Here is an 18,592-nt window from a genome sequence, read left to right on the forward strand (position 1 = left end):
GGGTTCCCAGGGGCTGCCCAGGCTGGGGGGGTCCTGCAGCCCCGCGGCCCCAAAGGGCAGCCCCTGGCAGAGAAGCAGCGCCGTGGCCGAGAGTGGCGGTGACTGGTGGAGGCGGGTTGGTGCTCGTCCACTAGATGCGGGAGACCCAGGGTTCTGCTCGAGGACGGATCACCGGCCATCACCTTCACTCCTTTCCCCAAAAGTGTTCCCGAGCTGCAGGGGTCGGGGCCAGTCTCTACCGTGGGGGTAGAAGCTTTCAGGATGGACAAAGGGCTGAAGCAGCTGGGGCGCTGCGGGGGGCGAGGGGTTTTTCACTGCCAAGCTGAAAAACCCTTCCAACCTGCACCCTGAGACCCTGCAACTTGCAGGTTTCAAAGCCAGGTGGTTGCAGGGTTCACAGAAACCTGCCACAGCTCATAAATGTCTCGAAACAAAACCTTGGTGGGTGATGGGATGGAGGAGCATTGCCTGGCACCAGAACAGCACTGTCCCCTCCCAAACGCCTGGTGCACAGGGACCGGTCCACGGATGGGAGGGAACCTGCCCTGGGACTCTTTTCCCATTCAAACTGAAACGTTTTGAATGCCGCCTCTGGATTTTTCTTCCTCCTTGTCAGGAATTGGATGCAGCTCCCCCAAAAGACAGCACTGGGATGGACAGTCTTGCTCAGAAGTGATACGGGAGCAGAGCAGATCCAGTCCTTGCAGACAAGGACAGGGCTATGGCAGCACATGGGACGTACAGGGTGGCATGTGTCACTGGAGATGATGGGTCCTGGCAGGGCAGCGGCACCTGGAGGAAGAGCACAGCCCCCCCTGCCAGCACCGAGCGAGGGGGCACAGCCTCACGTCCCCCCTCCCAGGCAGACAGAGCTAAGAAACAGCTCCAGCTGGAGCTGGCAGGACAAAAAGCCAAATGAAAACCTATCCGTGGGGTCGGAACCACAAAAGCCAGGAGAAATGGGTGCTCCCAGAGCAGCACTGGAAGGAGAGGGGGCTGTACGCCAGCAGGGCCCATGGTACCTGTGGCCTCTGCAGGGCCCCCGCGCTGCTGTTGGAGTTACAGGTTATAAATCCTCGAGTACGGGGGCTGACACACCTGTGCTGGGGAAGAGAGGTGGGAAACAGCCTCCTGGCCTCCCTCCCATCCTGATGCACCTTTACAGGGACCAGGAACTGAGCCAGGCATGGTGTCACCTTTCCTTGTGCAGCAAACGAGTATGAGGAGGTGCCTCCACCTGCTCCCCAGGACAGCACGACATTCCTTGGCCCTGAGGGTCCTCCGGCAGCTCCCACACCTCTCCAGCCTCCCTCTCCCACGCCTACCGGATCCACACTGACTTTCTGGGCATTGCAGAGTCCTTGTTTGTGCATACCTCAGTTTAGTGTTTTGGTTGTGGGGGACTTCACCTCTGTGGATGTTTCATCTCCTGTGTCTTCATTCACTCCCAGCTCAGGGCACGTGGTGAGTCCCCATCCTCTCCTCACACGTCCCAATTCATTTCCATATAGTCTGCTGTGTGCCATAAGTCCTGACACATGTGAAGCAGCCTGAGGAGGTAATCGGGAGCTCATGCACCATCTCCACTACCACTGGAGACAAGAAGAGAGCCTTTCAAACCAGAACATTTGGTCCACGGAACCCAATAGTACAGTGAGCTTAACCCCAAACACAGGGAGAACACAGGGAGAACAGACTCTTTGAAAGACCAGTTCGTTGGACATTTTATTGGCAGCACCTTTGGAGGAAGCACCTAGCATCCAGGATGCACCTGGGAGATGCCTTTTTCTTGAAGAGCTGCTATTAGGCAGGTCACCTTTGACACAGTGTTGTGCAAGGGTCAGACACAACTGGAACAAACCTCAAGACAAGTGGTACAAGCCCAGAAAATTATACAGAAGCAGGATGACTGCAAGAGAAAAAAGCAGGCTTATTGCCTAAGAGAAAGTCTAGAAAACATGCAGAGAAGGGGAGACAATTTATTAATGGTGAAACAACGTCCATTGAGCCAGTTTCCATAGGGCATCCTTGAGCTCCTGGTTCCTCATGCTGTAGATGAGGGGGTTCAGTACTGGAGGCACCAATGAGTACAGGACTGCCACCACCAGGTCTAGAGCTGGGGAGGAGATGGAGGGGGGCTTCAGGTAGGCAAACACGGCAGTGCTGAGAAACAGGGAGATGACAGACAGATGAGGGAGGCACGTGGAAAAGGCTTTGTGCCGTCCCTGCTCAGAGGGGATCCTCAGCACGGCCCTGAAGATCTGCACATAGGACACCACGATGAACACAAAGCAAACAAAGCCTAAACAGACACTAACCACAAGAAGCCCAGCTTTCCTGAAGTAGTAGTTTGAACAGGAGAGCTTGAGGATCTGGGGGATTTCACAGAAGAACTGGCCCAGGGCATTGCCCTGGCAGAGGGGTAGGGAAAATGTATTGGCCGTGTGCAGGAGAGCATAGAGAAACCCACTGCCCCAGGCAGCTGCTGCCATGTGGACACAAGCTCTGCTGCCCAGGAGGGTCCCGTAGTGCAGGGGTTTGCAGATGGCAACGTAGTGGTCATAGGCCATGACAGTGAGAAGAAAATACTCAGCTGACATGAAAAAGAAAAAGAATAAGAGCTGGGCCACACATCCTGCATAGGAGATGTCCCTGGTGCCCCACAGGGAATTGGCCATAGATTTGGGGAGAGTGGTGGAGATGGAGCCCAGGTCGAGGACGGAGAGGTTGAGGAGGAAGAAGTACATGGGGGTGTGGAGGCGGTGGTCACAGGCGATGGCGGTGATGATGAGGCCGTTGGCCAGGAGGGCAGACAGGTAGATGCCCAGGAAGAGCCCGAAGTGCAAGAGCTGCAGCTCCCGTGTGTCTGCGAATGCCAGGAGGAGGAACTGGGTGATGGAGCTGTTGTTGGACATTTTTGTCCTCTGGACATGGGGACCTGTTCAAAGAAGAGACCAAAGTCTATTCAGTTTCTCAGAAAAACTTCTGAAAGTTCCTCTCCCCTTTCAAGCAGACCTTTGGCAGGTCCCTTTCATGAGCTGTGGTTGGTGCTGGCTGAGGGTGCCGCTGGGAGCAGGGGGCTCTGCAGGATTCAGTCCTGCCTACAGCAATTGGTCGATAGGAAGACGGGGTGATCTTAGCCTACATCCACTTTTGATATCAAAGAGCTTTTCAGCATTGTCACTCCTAATTCACCCAACGGCAGAGCAAAGTTGAGGGGAATTTGCTTTGTGGACTTTGTTCCAGTTGTCACACAAGAGCTGAGGAGTTTTGGAGCATTCCTGCTGCACTCCAAGTGAAATCCTGTGGGTGCTGGCAGGCAAAGGGACTGTCCCTCAGTGAAGAGTGTGGAGAGCTGACCTGTCCCTCAGCCCTGCTCCCAGCTGCCCTGGGCAGGCACCTTTTTGAGCTGGAGGACAGTAACACCCAGGTATTCCCCCCAAAAGACCAGGACACTGCTGAGAGCAGAGGAATCTCATCTCTCCCCTCCCAGCCAGGGACACAGAGGCCTCATTGCAGCTGCCGACCTACAGCCGTCCCGTGGCATCTCCTTGGCCTTAGCGCTGTGGTGTCTTCTCTGTCGGGTACTTAGAAAACACAGAGATGCCATGGCAGAGTTGTGACCTTCTGGAGGGCAGCCTGCAGCTCAGCAGGGCCCCCTCAGGGAAAGAGCCAAACGTCTTTAAGATGGGGTGTCCTAAAAGGTCTTTTCCAGTCAGGCACACTCTGGTGCCTGGCTCCAAAGTCCGCGAGGGCATTTGGCTGCTTTTCCTCCATGGAAACATCTGCATGGCAGGACCCAAGTGCTTGTGTCTCAGCTGAAGCTGAATCCCCATCTCCCTCTGTGTTGGTTGAGCTGTTGGGAAGGAAAGTGATGGCCGAGTGTTTGTGACGCTGAGAGTGGGGGGCTGCACTGTGTGGGAGAGGAGACCTGGGAGCTGCTGCAGGAAAGGTGCTTGCACTGCAGCGGATGGCAGGGGGGTGCCCGAATCCCCCCTCCCCTCACGTTTCTGGGATCTCCTCCCTCGCCCTCTCTGACAAGGTGTCTGCTGCCTGGAGCTGTCTCTGCTGGGAACCACTTCTCTGTGCCCAGGTCTCCTCCTTTGCAGTGCTCCCAGAAAGAGAACTCCATCCCACCTGCGATGTGCTCAGCTCTGCCCTGCAAACACCTCCTGGCAGCAGGGAACTGCTCCAGGGCATCTCTGCCCACACAGGGGCAAAGGGGCGGCTCAGAGAACTCAAAGGGAGTGGGCGACCCCGTGCCTTCGCAAGAGTGGAAAAATGAAGTCCCATCTCCCACTGTCCACCCAGCCAAACAAGGTGACTCATCTCAAAGCACAGACTCCTTCCCTTTCAGGTAATCCCCACTTTGACCAGCCTCTTGAAAAGTTTCCTTGGAAATGGCCTGGCAGTGATCCCCCGGGGTGCAGGGACCGTCTGCAGAAGGACAGCCCTGGGCTCCTCTGGCTGCACACCCAGTTTGGTACCCTGCAGTCATCCCAAAGACAAGGAAACCACCGTGCCCCGACCTGCTGAAGTGCAGCAGGGAAGCCCTGCTCCAGAGCACGTCCTCCTCCTCTGCTTGGGAATCTCTGAGAATCCTCCTGCCAGGTCCTGCAGGCTGCGGGATGAACCAGGTCTAGGATGTCCTCCAAAGAACACCAAACTCAGTGCCCTGCAGCCAGAGACTTACCATATAGAGGGCTGTGAAGATTCCTCCCGCAGTGAGAGCTCAGCTATCCCCCCGCTCCTAGAGTGCCTTTAACACCTCTGCCTTGCTCCTCTCCCCTTGGCACCTGCAGGCAGTGCCCTCAGCCCTGCTGCGCTTTGGGCAGAGCTGTCTCTCTGCAGTGCTGTGGAAGGAGCGCTGCCCGCTTGCCATGAGCTCCCTCTGTCCCAGGAGCCCAGCCCAGCTCAGCAGCAGAGGACCAGCCCAAGGCAGCCCTTGCTCTGCCCACTTTGGCCCCCCTTCAGGTGTCCCTGGGGCTTCGGGAGAACCTGCTGGGAAACAGGCTGAAGTCAGCACTGAGGTTCCCCTCCTCAGCTGGGCAGAGACACTTCTTTCCAGCTGTGTCGTTTCTATTACCAGAGACAGAGTTAGGCATGAGAATAGCCTTTCCTTGTCTCACCATTAGACAGGACACCCAGACAGCTCTTTACCCCTGGTGAGTGCAGGGATGCAGCTGAATCATTTGAGGCATCTCATCCTGGGTTTGAAGTCCTGGCCTAGGAGAGGACTCCCTCTTGTTCCTTCCACAAACCCACAGGAGGTGGGATTCTTCTTGCCTCAGTTCAGGTGTGCACAAATACAGGCAGCTGTATGGGAGCTCCTTGTCTCAGCTCTCAGGCTACTTCATGGAGATTGAGGGTGTTGTTCAGGTGGAAACACCTGGTGACATTGGAGGTGACACCAGAGCTTGTCCAAGACATTTGCAGGTGACTGCAAGCTCTAATGCAGCAATGCTGAGAGACAAGGCAGCATCGGGGGGCACCATCCTGGAGCCTTGTGAGGAATTCCTTTGGCAGATGGAAATGACAGCAGGTGTTTACGTTTAAGACAACTAAAACCTTTCCTTTTCCTTATATCTACAGCAGCCTACAGAGGTCATCAGCTGAGCAAATGGACCTAAGTCCCTCTCTTTCTCTTCTCCATCAGCTGTAGTTCCTAGCTCTCCGCTGACTGTAATGGCAGTTGTTTCACGGACATCCCTACGTGGCTTAACCCAATTCAGGACGCTTCTCAATGGCCAAACACAGGCCTGTGGTGCTAAGTGAGATGCCAGCGCTCTCCAGCACAGGCTGGCAGGGACCGCACAGGACCTATGGGAAAGCCATTGGTGTTCAGAGCAGATGCCTGAGGGACACCTCAGAGGGCACTGCAGGCCGATTTGGTTCCTTTGTGCAAGCCTATGTGGCATCTCAGGCACGTTCAGTTTCCGTTGATCAGCGACTGAAACCCACCACTGCAGTGAGGCACGGTCTCACCCATCTCCATTCAGCTGATGCAGAGCAGGTCATGAACAGGAAGCCTATCACACTGGGGTCTCAAATGATTCGGCTGCTCCCAAACTCTCCCAGTTCTTCTTTCAACAATCCTTTCCTGAGGCCCTTGATGAGACAGTCGACACAGGTGAGTGATTTTCACAGTGTTCCTGGATCACAGCTTATCCACACGCAAGGACATTTTGAGCAGCACCTTGTCATCCTGGAGATCAGCTTCACCTCCAGCACAGGTCTTCAGCAACACTACAGACAACAAAGCCTGCTTCTTCCAGGGCTACAGAGCCCAGCCTGGCTTTTCTGGTGTTGTAGGGAGCAGCGTTTCCTCGTTTAGTGCCTTCACATTGCCGCCTGCCGTCGCATCCAGTATGTCTCTGGTCTCGAGCACAGCATTAGCAGGTGTGGGGTCTTGGGCACTTGGTACTGGGTTTGCCTGGGACAAGTCCAAGCTTGGCCCCAGTGCTCCAGCTCAGGTGCTGCAGACCAAATGTGCACCAGTGCCCTCAGCCTGGGGCACAGACCGGAGGAGCTGGAGTCCCGTGTGCCATCCTAGAGTTTGTACGTTGGTGGAATAAGTGGCAAGGGGTGGTGGGACAGCTCACAGTGGTGCTGCCATGGTGCATAGGGGCTTTTCAGGAGAGACGGGCCAGGAAGATGAGGAGGGAGATGCCCTCCATGTGCAGGAGCTTGTTCTATGTGTGGAGCTCCTCTATGGGGTGCGCAGCAGGTTGCGTGAGCCCTTGTGAGTGAGGGGGAGAGGAGAGGCCTGTTAGTGTGACACCCTCGTGGGAGACAAAGCACCTGCAATCAGGGTAAGGAAGTGGAGAAAGGTTTGCTTAAGCGAGCCATGGAAGTCCTCAGATCCATGACCCCAAGTGCTATTGGAGACTTTAATGACCCTCACTGGCAGGTGAGCATGGCAGGATGCATACTGTCCAGCTGGTGTTGGGGTCTCTTTGGACAACTTCTTTGCACAGGCGCAGACCAACAAAGGTGATGCTCACTCCAATCCAGTCCTTGCAAAAGAGGAAGCGCTGATCAGGGATGCGAAAACCAGTGTCAGCTTTGGCTGTAGGGACCATGAAATACTGGGAGAAGATTTTAGCCTCTTCAGGGGACTTTCAGTGGTAGGCCCATGGGCAGCAGTATTCAAAGGCAGCAGAGCTCAGTACAGTTGGTCTTTCAGAGAAGCATCTTCCAAGCATAAGAACTGTCGACATCCATAAGCAGGAAAACAACCAGACATTTCAGGAGAGCAGCTTGGCTAAGGAAGGAACGTGGATGCAAGGACTGATGCAGGAATTTAGAAATAGGGATGGCTTTAGAGGAGCCAAAGCTTCCCTAGTGTTGACCCTTGCAAGAGCTTCGAGGACATCAAGAGGATCTCTTAGTACTTCCAGAAGAATTCAAGAAAAAAACCAAAGATTATCTGTGGCCACTGCAGAATTTAGTAAGAACAGGTGTAGAGAAATATGAGATACTGTATCCCCCTTGCCTTAGTCTTCCCCAGCAAGGTCTCTCAGCCCTTTGCTCCTCAAGGGAGGAGTCTGGAAGAAAATAACCAGCAGTGAATGTGGATCAATTCAGGTGTCACTTGAGCAAACATAGTCCTTACCAGCCTATGGGGCTGGAGGGGCAGGCTCCCAAGGACCTGAGCGAGCAGGACGGTGTCACCGTGAGGCCGTTCTCCATCATCTTTGAAAGGTCACGGAGTCTGAGGGAACTCCCTGATTACTGTAAGAACCCAAACATTGCATGCACCTTGCAAAAAGGCCCAAAGGATGAGCAGGGTGACAGAAGGCTGTGCCCCCCTGTGACACCCCTTTCTGGGTGTCTGAAAGAGAAGGTGATTTACCCTGGATTTACCCAAGGTAGCTTCTTCCTGGCCATCCTTTTTACATTTTCTGAAGAAAGGAGAGGATTTCTGGGCAAGGAAGAGCAATGATTGTCTTCTACCTGGAAGTCAGCAAGGCTTTCAGCATCATCCCCCACAATGTTCAATGTCAGCACACTATGGTCTGCATGGATGGATAAATAGATGGGTAAAAACCAGCTGGGCAGGAGGGCTGTCGTGGTTTGGGGCAGATTGGCCAATGGTGAGATGACAGATGCTCTCCCCGACCTCTCACTCCAAGGAGACACAGAAAAGAGATAAAAGATTTATGAGTTTAGAAAAAAGTGGTTACTGTAATAAAAGTAATGGTTCATTAAAGTAGTTACATTAATGAAATATTAATAATTAAATGTAAAGGAAATAATGAAATAGATATAATGCATACAAAACCGTTTCAAGCTCCCAGGGAGATGTCAATGGCAGGCACTGGGGAAGTCAAGGACTGGACTCAGCACCAGATAGGAACTGGATATCGGATATAGATTCAGGAACGCACAGATCAGGATCAAAGGCAGACAAACAGGGTCCTCCTCAGGCATCAGTCACTGAACAAAGAGAGCCACTAAAGAAAAGAGCCGACCTTTTGATCCCTCAGCTTTTACACTGAGCATGGGAGATGGGATGGAACACTCAGGAGATGGGATGGAACCATGGTAATGCTGGCCTCCTTTGTGGTATCTCTGCAATAAAAGGGAGTTTCCTCAGTGCCATGGGTGAAAATAGGCCTTTTCTTCCCAAACTGGAGTGCAGAACACACTCAGGGAACTGAAGGCTGAAAGGCCTTGATGATGTGCTTGGGTGCTGAATGGACTTGGGGGATGGATGAGGGCATCCCTCCTGTCTCATCATGATGAGAAGTCATGACATGAGATGTCAAAACTGGCTCATAAGTCATGACTGACTCACCCCAGAATTCCCTCTCGATTGCTGGTACATCAACATTCAGGGACGGAGCACCAGCCACTTCCCTTGCCTTTGGGGATTCACAAAGTCCAAGCCTGATGGTGAAGTCGTCACTCACAGGAGCGATGGGTGGCCCCATTGAGGCCATCGCTCCTCTTCAGGAACAGCAGGGAAAGCTCTGGGTGACGAAGTATGCCAGGACATGCCCCGGAAAGAGAAGATCAGTGCTAATCCTGACACAGCCCCTTCACAGCTTTGGCTGGCACAGTCAGGGGGCTGAGGGCTTCTTTTCCACTCTTCCCAGGTGGAGGACTGCGTCTGTGAGACTCCTGCAGCAAAGCACTTGGTGTCTTACAAGTTCGTTTCCAATGAATTTAATCTACCCCCAAGATCCAGCCACAGGCTGACTCTGAACTAGTGCTACCAAAGAACCACCTTGAGCAACTGCACTGGGTGCACCTCGGGTGGCTGCCAGGCCCCCACCCAGCTGCTCTCCCACCCTCCAGATCCAAAAAACATTTGTGGGTGGCTTTTTAGCATCTGGTTTAACCCCACGACCTGCCTGGAGGGCAATGAGTGTTGCCTCTGCCCCAAGAAGGCAGCTGGTTGCTATTCCTGCCCTCCTTGAGCTCGCCAGTTGGGCCCCTGCACCGCCTGCGTCCTCCAGTTTTCCCCACTCTTGCTCGGGGCAGTGAGTTCCTCCTGCTCAGCTCAGGGCAGGGAGTTTTCCTCCTGCTCCACTTGGGGAGGCTTTCTTCTTTATATCCTTCCCTTGGGGCATCCAGTGTGGCCTCAGCCTTGCTTGGGTGGCTTCTTTTCATCGTGTCCCCCTCAGGACAGCTGGTTTTTCCCCTCTCTTGCCTGGGGAGGCTCCATTTGCCCCTGCCCTACACCAGGTGCCTGGATTTACTCCTGCCCTGCTCAAGGTGGCTCTTTGTGCCTCTGCTGAAATCGGGGTGACTCGCTTTGCTCCTGCCCCACTTGGGGCATTTAGTTTTTTCCCTCTCCGGCTCAGGGCATCTCCTTCTGCCCCTGCCCCCGCCCCGCTCGCAGGGGCCATTAATGTCCCGGCCACAGCAGGACCACCGGGGCTCCAGCGCCATTTGCCTGGGACCAGCCCCTGGCCAAGTGCTGCCCTGAATTGTCACATCACAACCACGCTTTTGCTTCCCAGCCTCCTCTAGCACCGCTCCTCCAGCTGGCATCTGACATTGAAAAAAGAGCCTGAGCCCTGTGATCCCTCAGCTTTTATACTGAGCAAGGTGCAGGTGGGATGGAGTACTCTGTTAGTCAGCTTTGGGTCACCTCTCCTGTGCGCTCCTCCCCAAAGGTGCCATCCCTCTACGCTTCTCCCTTCCGACCCTCCGTGCCCTGCCATGTTTAACCCACCACAGTCATCCTTCCCAACTCTCCTGCCACCAACAGTGCTAACAGGGTGGGATTCCTCAAGGGCTCCCCCAGCTTGGCATCATCTACAAAGGAGGTGAAAGTGCATTGTCTGCCATCATACGGAGAGATAATAATGTTCCATAGTAGTTGTCAAGGGCTGGTCTTTGATGGATGCCACTAGTAAGTGGGTTCCAGAAGGACTTTGTACCACAGATGATGTCCCTCTGTCATTACTCAGACAGCTTTCCACCAAGCACATCGTCCACTTCTTCAGCCCAGCTGTCAACAACCTGGCTATAAGGAGACTACAGAAGACCATGTCAAAGGCCTTGCTAAAGTCCGGGTACACAACATCCCCTTCTTTTCCCTCCCACATGTCTTCTGCCATCCCTTTCTTGTCCTTCAAACGCCTGCAGATGGCTGCAGGAGGACTTGTCATATCCCCTTCCCTGGTGAGGCTGGCCAGTCTGTCATTGTCCCAATCCTCCTTCCTGCCCTTTTGGAACACTGGGTTCATGTCCGCATTTTCCAAGGCCCCAGGAACCTCTCTGACGGCTCTGGCCTTTCCAAGGTGTTGGAGAGTGATGTCACAATGACACTGGCCAGCCTTCCCCATCTCCCTGACACCAAAAGTCTTCTCACTGTGGAAAACTTCCAGAGGCGTCACTTTCCAAGGAGTGCCCAGGACACAATACTTAACTTGTCCAGGCCCTCAGGGCCACTTCAGAAGAGTGATTTCTTCCTACAAGCCCACGACTCCAACGGGATCTCTCGGCAGCCGACAGCTTTCCTCAGCTGTTTCTGTCAGTTCCTCCCAACCCCCATCCTTCCTTCTCCTCAGGCTGTAGATGAGAGGATCGAGCAGGGGTGAGGTGCGTGTTGAAACAGGGCTTTGTTAAACTCTCTCAGGAGGGCTGTTCTGGGCATCCCACTGACAGTGGTGGGGGTGCCGCAGAAAGGAGTGGCTCCAGGGAGGGGAGAGGAGCCGGTGGAGAAGGCCTTCTGCCTGCCCATGCTGGGCAGGAGAGCTGCCCCCAAGTGCAGCTCTGCTGCACGCACAGGATTCCAGCATGAACAGGAAGGGGAAGAATGGGTCTAAAAAGAGGTTATGAAAACAAAGTCCATGAGGGTCATGGTTTCACATCAGGAGAGTTTCAGCATTGGTGTAAACCCACAGAATCACAGAATCATAAACAGGGTTGGGTTTTAAGGGACCTTTAAAGACCATCTAGTCCAAGCCACCTGCAGTGAGCAGGAACATCTCCAATTAGACAGGTTGCTCAGGGCCCTGACCAACCTGACTTTGAATGTTTCAAGAGACTGGGTACATACAACCTCTCTGGGTGACCTGTTCCAGTGTATCACTCCCACAATGAAGAAGTGGTCCAGGACATGGGGACCACAACATGTATCTGGGACAAGAATGAAATGATTGCTGTAGATGACAGAAATCCCCCCAGCCAAGGTGCAGCCTTCTTCTGGAGACAATCCTTCCAGTTCCTGAGCCTTGCAGAGAGCAGGGGGTGGCATACAGCCCAGTCGTCATCGTAGGATGGGGCCACCAGCAGGAAACACTCCGTACACGCCAGAGGTGCAGGAAAGAGCAGTAACCATTGCTGTGAGCAGAGATTGTGCTGTCCCCAGTCGGGGGACAGTCAGGGTGTGGAGCTGGAGCAGGTTTACAACTTTTCCAGGAGCAGCTCCACAGTGAGGAGGGTGTTCCCAACCACAGTCATGGGGCAGGTCAAGGGAGAGAAAGAAGAGAATTTTTCTGAAGGTTGAGGACGTCTCGTACTAAAGGCATTTGCTTCTCTGTCAGGTGCTTAAAAATATTGTGAAGGACGTTCAGAGAGGTGAAACATGGAGAGTGTGTGCCTCTCACTGCATTCCTACTCCCTAGACGTGCTCTGTGCTCTGTGAGAGGTGAGAAATGCCATCTTCTAGAGGGCAATGCCGCTCACGCCTGCAGAACCCTTTCGGACTGCACAGGGGAGATGCTCCACAGAGGTGCTTCTGTCACACCGTGTCATCAAAGGGACAGGCCATGAAGAGAGGGGAGGGTGAGGTAGCACACAGGCTGTTCCTGGAGACACACATGGCACTGTCAGGGCGCTGGCAGGGCTGTTCAGAGACACGAGTCCTTCCCTGGCACGGGCAGAGGCCCTGCAGCAGACTCCATGGCCTCCTGTTGCCACTCCCAGAGGCCGGCAGCACCTCAGCCCCGCGCTGTGTCTCCCTGCTCGGCACCTCTCTGAGATGCCCCACGGCGTGAGGAATGGACACAGGGACCTGGGGTCAAGGAAGCCCACCCCAGTGCTGCATTCAGGGGGTTTCCCAGGGGACGTTACTCTCCAAGTGAAGTGACTTCCAGACACTGTTTGTACCAAGGGACTTTATGGCATCACCAGGAATAGCTGATGAGTTTTGTGCTCACTCAGGTTAATCTCACCACACACACATTATGCTCAGGCCTGTGGTTGTTACCGCCCAGGTGTGTGACCATTGCCCTGTGGCAGCTTCCCTGGGGTGTCCTGCACACACAGGACCTGACAAGAACCTGCTCTTCTGGTCCTTCATGTCTTTCCCAGGAGCCCTGGCTGGGTGAGGGACCTGCTGCTTGTCCCCCCCTGCACACTTTACACAATTAAGTTCTACGCTGGTGGTGCCATTTGTGGGGAACTTTCCTGGGCATGTTCTTGACAGCAACATTGGGAGACGACCTTCCAAAGGTGTTTTTGCCTGAAGGCCTTCAGGCACTGCCTGAGGACATTCCCTGCTGTGATGGAGGTGCTGTTAGGGAGGCCAGCTCTGTCAGAGAACTGACCCGTCCCTGCCCCTGCCTGTGGTCACAGCGCTGCCACACCACAGCAGTAGGAGAGAGCTGCCAGAGCAATCAGGCCTTCCAACAGCGCAAGGGATCAGAATGGAGAATGTGGAAATGGGAAGAGAGCAGCTGTGAGAAGACCAAGGCTGGTTCTCCCTCCTCTTCTTCCCTCTCCTCTGTCCTGTCCTTTCCCCTCCACCTCTGCACACAGGCATGCCCTGCAGCTCCAGAGAGGCCTTCAAAGGAAGGAAGGTTCGTTCTTTCTTTTTTCAATACACAGAGAGCGCGGGACCTCATTTACGGAGACTGTGGGACTCACAAAATTTGGAAAGATGCATAATTAGAAGCAGCACAAATGAGAATATTTCTTTGTAGGCAACATTATACAAAGCAAACAAAAAAAATATACAAAGTATAACAAAACAACCAAAACCCAAACCCAAACCAAAACCCAACGTTACAATGAATTACATGATGAGAGATTTGCAGAAATGAAAGTTTATTGCTTCTGAAAATCATCTGGTCATCAGTTTCCACACTGCATCCTTGAGCTCCTGGTTCTTCATGCTGTAGATGAGGGGGTTCACGGCTGGAGGCACCACTGAGTACAGAACTGCCAGCACTAGATCTAGAATGGGGGAGGAGATAGAGGGGGGCTTCAGGTAGGCAAACACGGCAGTGCTGACAAACAGGGAGACCACGGCCAGGTGAGGGAGGCACGTGGAAAAGGCTTTGTGCCGTCCCTGCTCAGAGGGGATCCTCAGCACGGCCCTGAAGATCTGCACATAGGACAGCACGATGAACACAAAACACACAAAAGCAATCAAGGCACTAACGACTAGAAGTCCAACTTCCCTGAGGGAGTCTGAGTGTGAGCAGGAGAGCTTGAGGATCTGGGGGATTTCACAGAAGAACTGGTCCAGGGCATTGCCCTGGCAGAGGGGCAGGGAAAATGTATTGGCCGTGTGCAGCAGAGCATGGAGAAACCCACTGCCCCAGGCAGCTGCTGCCATGTGGACACAAGCTCTGCTGCCCAGGAGGGTCCCGTAGTGCAGGGGTTTGCAGATGGCCACGTAGCGGTCATAGGCCATGACGGTGAGAAGATAAAACTCTGCTACAGCACATAAAAAGAAAAAAAACACCTGTGCAACTCATCCTGTGTAGGAAATGGCCCTGGTACCCAAGAGGGAATTGGCCATGGATTTGGGAAGAGTAGTAGAGATGGAGCCCAGGTCGAGGAGGGAGAGGCTGAGGAGGAAGAAGTACATGGGGGTGTGGAGGCGGTGGTCACAGGCGATGGCGGTGATGATGAGGCCGTTGGCCAGGAGGGCAGCCAGGTAGATGCCCAGGAAGAGCCCGAAGTGCAAGAGCTGCAGCTCCCGCGTGTCTGCGAATGCCAGGAGGAGGAACTGGGTGATGGAGCTGCTGTTGGACTTTTGTTCACTCTGAGCATGACAAGAAAGAGCAGTTGACAAGATAAGGAAGGCTTCGTTGAGCCAATCCTCCATCCCAAAAAATCCCTGCAAAATGACTTCTCTTCCTTTGGAATAATTTCATTCAGTTCCTTTTTGTGAGATCAGGTTTGTGCTGCTGAGGGCACTTTCCTTGCAGGAGCACAAATCCTTCTCTTTCCCATTGCCTTTAGCCTGAACACTGCTGAGCCCTGAGGGACAAAAGGGCTCTCTGTGCCCTAGTGCAGAGTCAGGAGAGCTGCTCTGCTCACCAGTGACCTGCCGGGCACCACCCAGCTGTCCTGTGCTTGCACTGCTCTCCCTGTAAGAATGGTCTCCCTGACAACGTACTTGAAGATGAAATTCGCCTTATGTGAGCGTGGTAGGTTTAAAGAATCATAGACTCATAGAATCATTTAGGTTGGAAGGGACCTTCAAGATCACTGAGTCCAACCGTAAACCTCCAGTTTCAAAGTCGATATCTCCCGTCTGTTTTCTCTGTCCCTGTGCAGCGGAGCAGAGAGGGATGCAGCCGGGTGGAGTGGCTCTCTGCTGCCTGGAGCTGCCCCTGCCAGGAGCTGCTGCTCTGTGCCCACGTCTCCTCCCTGTCCCTGCTCCCACAGCCCATCCCACCCGCTGGGGGCTCAGCTCTGCCCTGCAGACCCCTCCTGGCAGCAGGGCACTGCCCAGGGCCATCTCCCTCTTTGTGGCTCCTCAGGAGGAGAGGAGAGAAAGCCTGATGCTGGAAGCAAAGGTGCTGCTGGTGCTGTGTGTAGGGAGAGGAGGGGCTGAAGGCACTTTGTGAGCTTTCTGGCAGATCTGCTGATCCCTCAGTGGAACGGTGACAGCTCCTTTCCCTCAGGAGACAGCTGAGAGCACAGACCCTGCAATGTCTTCATCTTCCAGGCAGCCCCTGCCTTGTCTTTCCTCTGTAAATGCTGCCTCTGCCAGTGCTCTGGGGGAGATCTGCAGCTGTGGGCAGCCCTGACCCACACAGCACACACTCGAAAAAGAGCCAAAGCACCCTGCCCTGAGGGGAGTCTCTCCTTTTCCCCACAGCTTCTCCCCACAGACGCTTGGGGGGGAACTCCTTGGGCAGGCTGAGAGCTGACCCTGGCAAGCAGCAGAGTCCCTGCCCCGGCACACAGAGCCCTGGGCTGCAGGGACCCTGCTCTCAAGGACAGCCCTGGGCACCCCTGCCTGCACACCCACCTGTCTTCAAAACCCTGCCACAGTCCCTCGCAGAAGGCAGCCCTCCTTCCTTGTCGCTGCCATGGTGCAGCAGGGCATCCCTGCTCGGAAGCACGGCCTCCTTCTCCACACCAGAGAAGCCAGGAGAGAACGAGCTCAGAACTCTCCTCCCACTCCCAGCTGCCTTTATCCTCTCTGTGCCTGGCTCCTCTCGGGTGCCTGCAGGCAGTGCCCTCAGCCCTGCTGCGCTTGGCAGAGGAGCTGCTCCTGGGCAGAGCTGTCTCTCTGCAGCGCTGCCCGCTTGCCATCAGCTCCCTCCATGCCAGGAGCCCAGCCCAGCTCAGACGCAGAGGACCAGCCCAAGGCAGCCCTTTCTCTGCCCCCTCGGGGCTCCCTCCAGGTGTCCCTGGGGCTCCAGGGGAACCTGCTGGGAAACAGGATGAAGTCACCACTCATGTTCCCTCCCTCAGCTGGGCAGAGACACTTCTTTCCAGAACTTTTACTTCTCCTCTCAAAGTTACATCAAAATATCACCTTTTTTGCTCTTATTATTAGAAAGTGTTCCCAGACAGTGACAGGCAGTCATCTCCCTTACCCCTGCTGAGGGAAGGGATTCAGCTGAATCTGTGCTTCATCTCATCCTGCGTTTCAATTCCTGGCATTTGAAGGAGACACAACTGCCTTCCATGCCTGCCACAACCCACAGGAGGTGGGATTCCTCTTGCCGTAGGTGTTCAGGTGTGCATAAAATACGCACATGCACGTGAACTCCTTGTCTCAGCTCCTGTGCTCATCAAAGGAGATGGAGAGCAGGACACAATGCCTGGTGACATTGAAGGTGTCAGGGGTGGTCAAAGGTGTGTGCAGATAACTGCAAGCTCTACTGGAGCTGTTCATAGAGACAGGGCAATGTCTCAGGGACCCCGAATGAGCCTTGTGGGAAATTCCTTTGGCCAAGTGAAATGACAGCTGAGGCCCAAATAAAGGCCAAAAGAATCTTCTCCTACTTGTATGTTCATGGCAGTCTTTAGGGGTATTCATAAGAACGACCGCAGTCCTGGGACACAGGGAGAGCTTGGTCTCTCTCTTTCCCATCAGCTCAATTTTCCAGATCTCCAGTGACTCTAATGGCATTTGTGCCATGTTCAGCCCCACTTTGCCTAACAGAATTCAGGGCAGCAACTCAATATAATGTTCCAATCCAGGCCCACAGAGCTACATGAGGTGCCAGGGCTGGCATGGACCACACAGGACCTACAGGAAACCAATTCCCTTTCAGTGCGGATGCATCACAGATGCCCCACATGGCATGCTAGAGCGTTCTATTTGGTGCTTTTGTGCCGTTGACTGATGCATTCAGTCATCAGTCATCAGAGAGGCGAGGGCTGTCCCTTCTCCACACAACAGCTGCAGGCATTGCATGGACATGGAGGACGTCACACGGGGATCTTTACTCACTGCCCTGATGATACAATCAATGAAAAGACCAATAGATTTCACAGTGTGCCTGCATACATCTTGTCCTCCAGGGCAGCATCCTCCGGATCCAGCAGTGGTGCATATCGAAACTCAACTGAATCTCAAATAGGAATTCCAGGGCACCAAGAGGATCTTTGGTAATTCGGGAACAGTTAAACGAAGAAAAGGGAATAATGTAGGACCAGTGCTGAATTTAGTAGGAGTAGGTGTAGGTAGATCTGAGATATTCAATGTCCTCTTTCCCTCAGTTACCACCAGTGAGGTCTCCCAGGCCTTGGTAGAACAAGTCTTAAATAGGATCACGAAGAAGTCTCCAGGTAAATGAGGAGATTCCTGTGGGGAACAGTAATTGCCCAGGCATTCACTGGCCAGGCAGAGAAACAAGGTGCCAGCAACCTGGAGCATCATGAGACGACTTCTTAGCAGAGCTGCCTGGTGGGCCAGGAAGGGCGATGCTCACCTAGACCTGGTCCTGGCCAACAAGGAAGAGCTGGTCAGGGATGTGACAATTAGTGTCAGCCTTGCTGGAGTGACCAGGAAATAGCGGGGTCCCAGAGGCCAAAGAGGAGTGAGGAAGGCCAGCAGAGGAACACTCGTGGGTGGCTCCAGAGGAGAAGACTTTGATGTACTCGGGGGACTGATGCAAGTGGTGCTATGGCAAGCAGCTTTGAAGGGTGAAGGAGCTCGGGAAATCATATAGGCATTACAGGACGGCCTCCTCCAAGCACAGGAATGATGTCTTGGAATACCATGAAGAGAAACACTCATCTCAGGAGGCTGCTGGTATAAACGGACTGGGCTGCAGGGCAAAAAGTCAGCACACAGGAGGTGGAAGGAGGGGAAGCTGCAGAGGAGGCATTTAGAAACCTGGCCCCAGGATGTCGGGAGGATGCCAAAGCCAAAGCTCCCAGAGGCTTGAGAGTTGCAGGGATGGGTAGAGGAAGCACAATGAGCTGACAGAGGTTCAGAGGGTCATGTGGAATGAGTCACACTCTGCCTGGAGGCCTGTAACAAGTGGGCACTGCAGAGGTTTGCATGTTGACTGCGTGCCTCAGCCTAGGAGATGGGGATTCCGCCTGCTGGGGGTGGCTGTGCCAGTCCATCCACATGGGTCTAGATGGGGCAGACTCTTCCCGAAGACATTTCTGTTACCCAAATGTGTTGGGATTGATGCAGAACTGGCTCTTCAAAATCAAGCGTTAAATTGACTTGGCCTCTTTGCTTGGACATCTTTTCATTTTGACTGCACTCCTGAAATCTCTCTGATGAGCCAGAGAAGAGCTGAAGACTAAAGGAAACTTCTGCCCAGACTTGGCGCCTTCGTGTGTTTTTTGTGGTAAGGAGCGCTCTGGTGCCGAGTTCCTGAAGTGCAGATCCTGACAGATTGACTAGTCCTCTTGAGAAGTAAAAGCAGCTAACCTCCAGGTTTCTGAGGGTGTTATCAGACCCTGCTGAAGTCCC

At 53.9% G+C, this 18,592-nt stretch overlaps 2 protein-coding genes across 2 annotated transcripts; both read right to left on the minus strand.

Annotated features, from left to right (window-relative positions):
* Positions 1-1,982: 1,982 nt before the first annotated feature.
* Positions 1,983-2,921, minus strand: LOC134507630 (olfactory receptor 14J1-like). Its single transcript, XM_063318425.1, has one exon. It carries the CDS (start codon positions 2,913-2,915, stop codon positions 1,983-1,985), a length of 933 nt encoding a protein of 310 aa, XP_063174495.1. The 5' UTR covers positions 2,916-2,921.
* A 7,495-nt stretch (positions 2,922-10,416) lies between these two features.
* Positions 10,417-14,065, minus strand: LOC134527044 (olfactory receptor 14J1-like; the record flags this gene model as incomplete). The annotated part of the gene is made up of 2 exons (XM_063359388.1): positions 10,417-10,491; positions 13,601-14,065. Coding segments are annotated over 2 exons (540 nt in total), but the record flags the coding sequence as incomplete, so codon positions are not given.
* Positions 14,066-18,592: the final 4,527 nt, after the last annotated feature.

Source organism: Chroicocephalus ridibundus, chromosome 25 (assembly GCF_963924245.1).
Source record: "Chroicocephalus ridibundus chromosome 25, bChrRid1.1, whole genome shotgun sequence".
Taxonomy (NCBI): domain Eukaryota; kingdom Metazoa; phylum Chordata; class Aves; order Charadriiformes; family Laridae; genus Chroicocephalus; species Chroicocephalus ridibundus.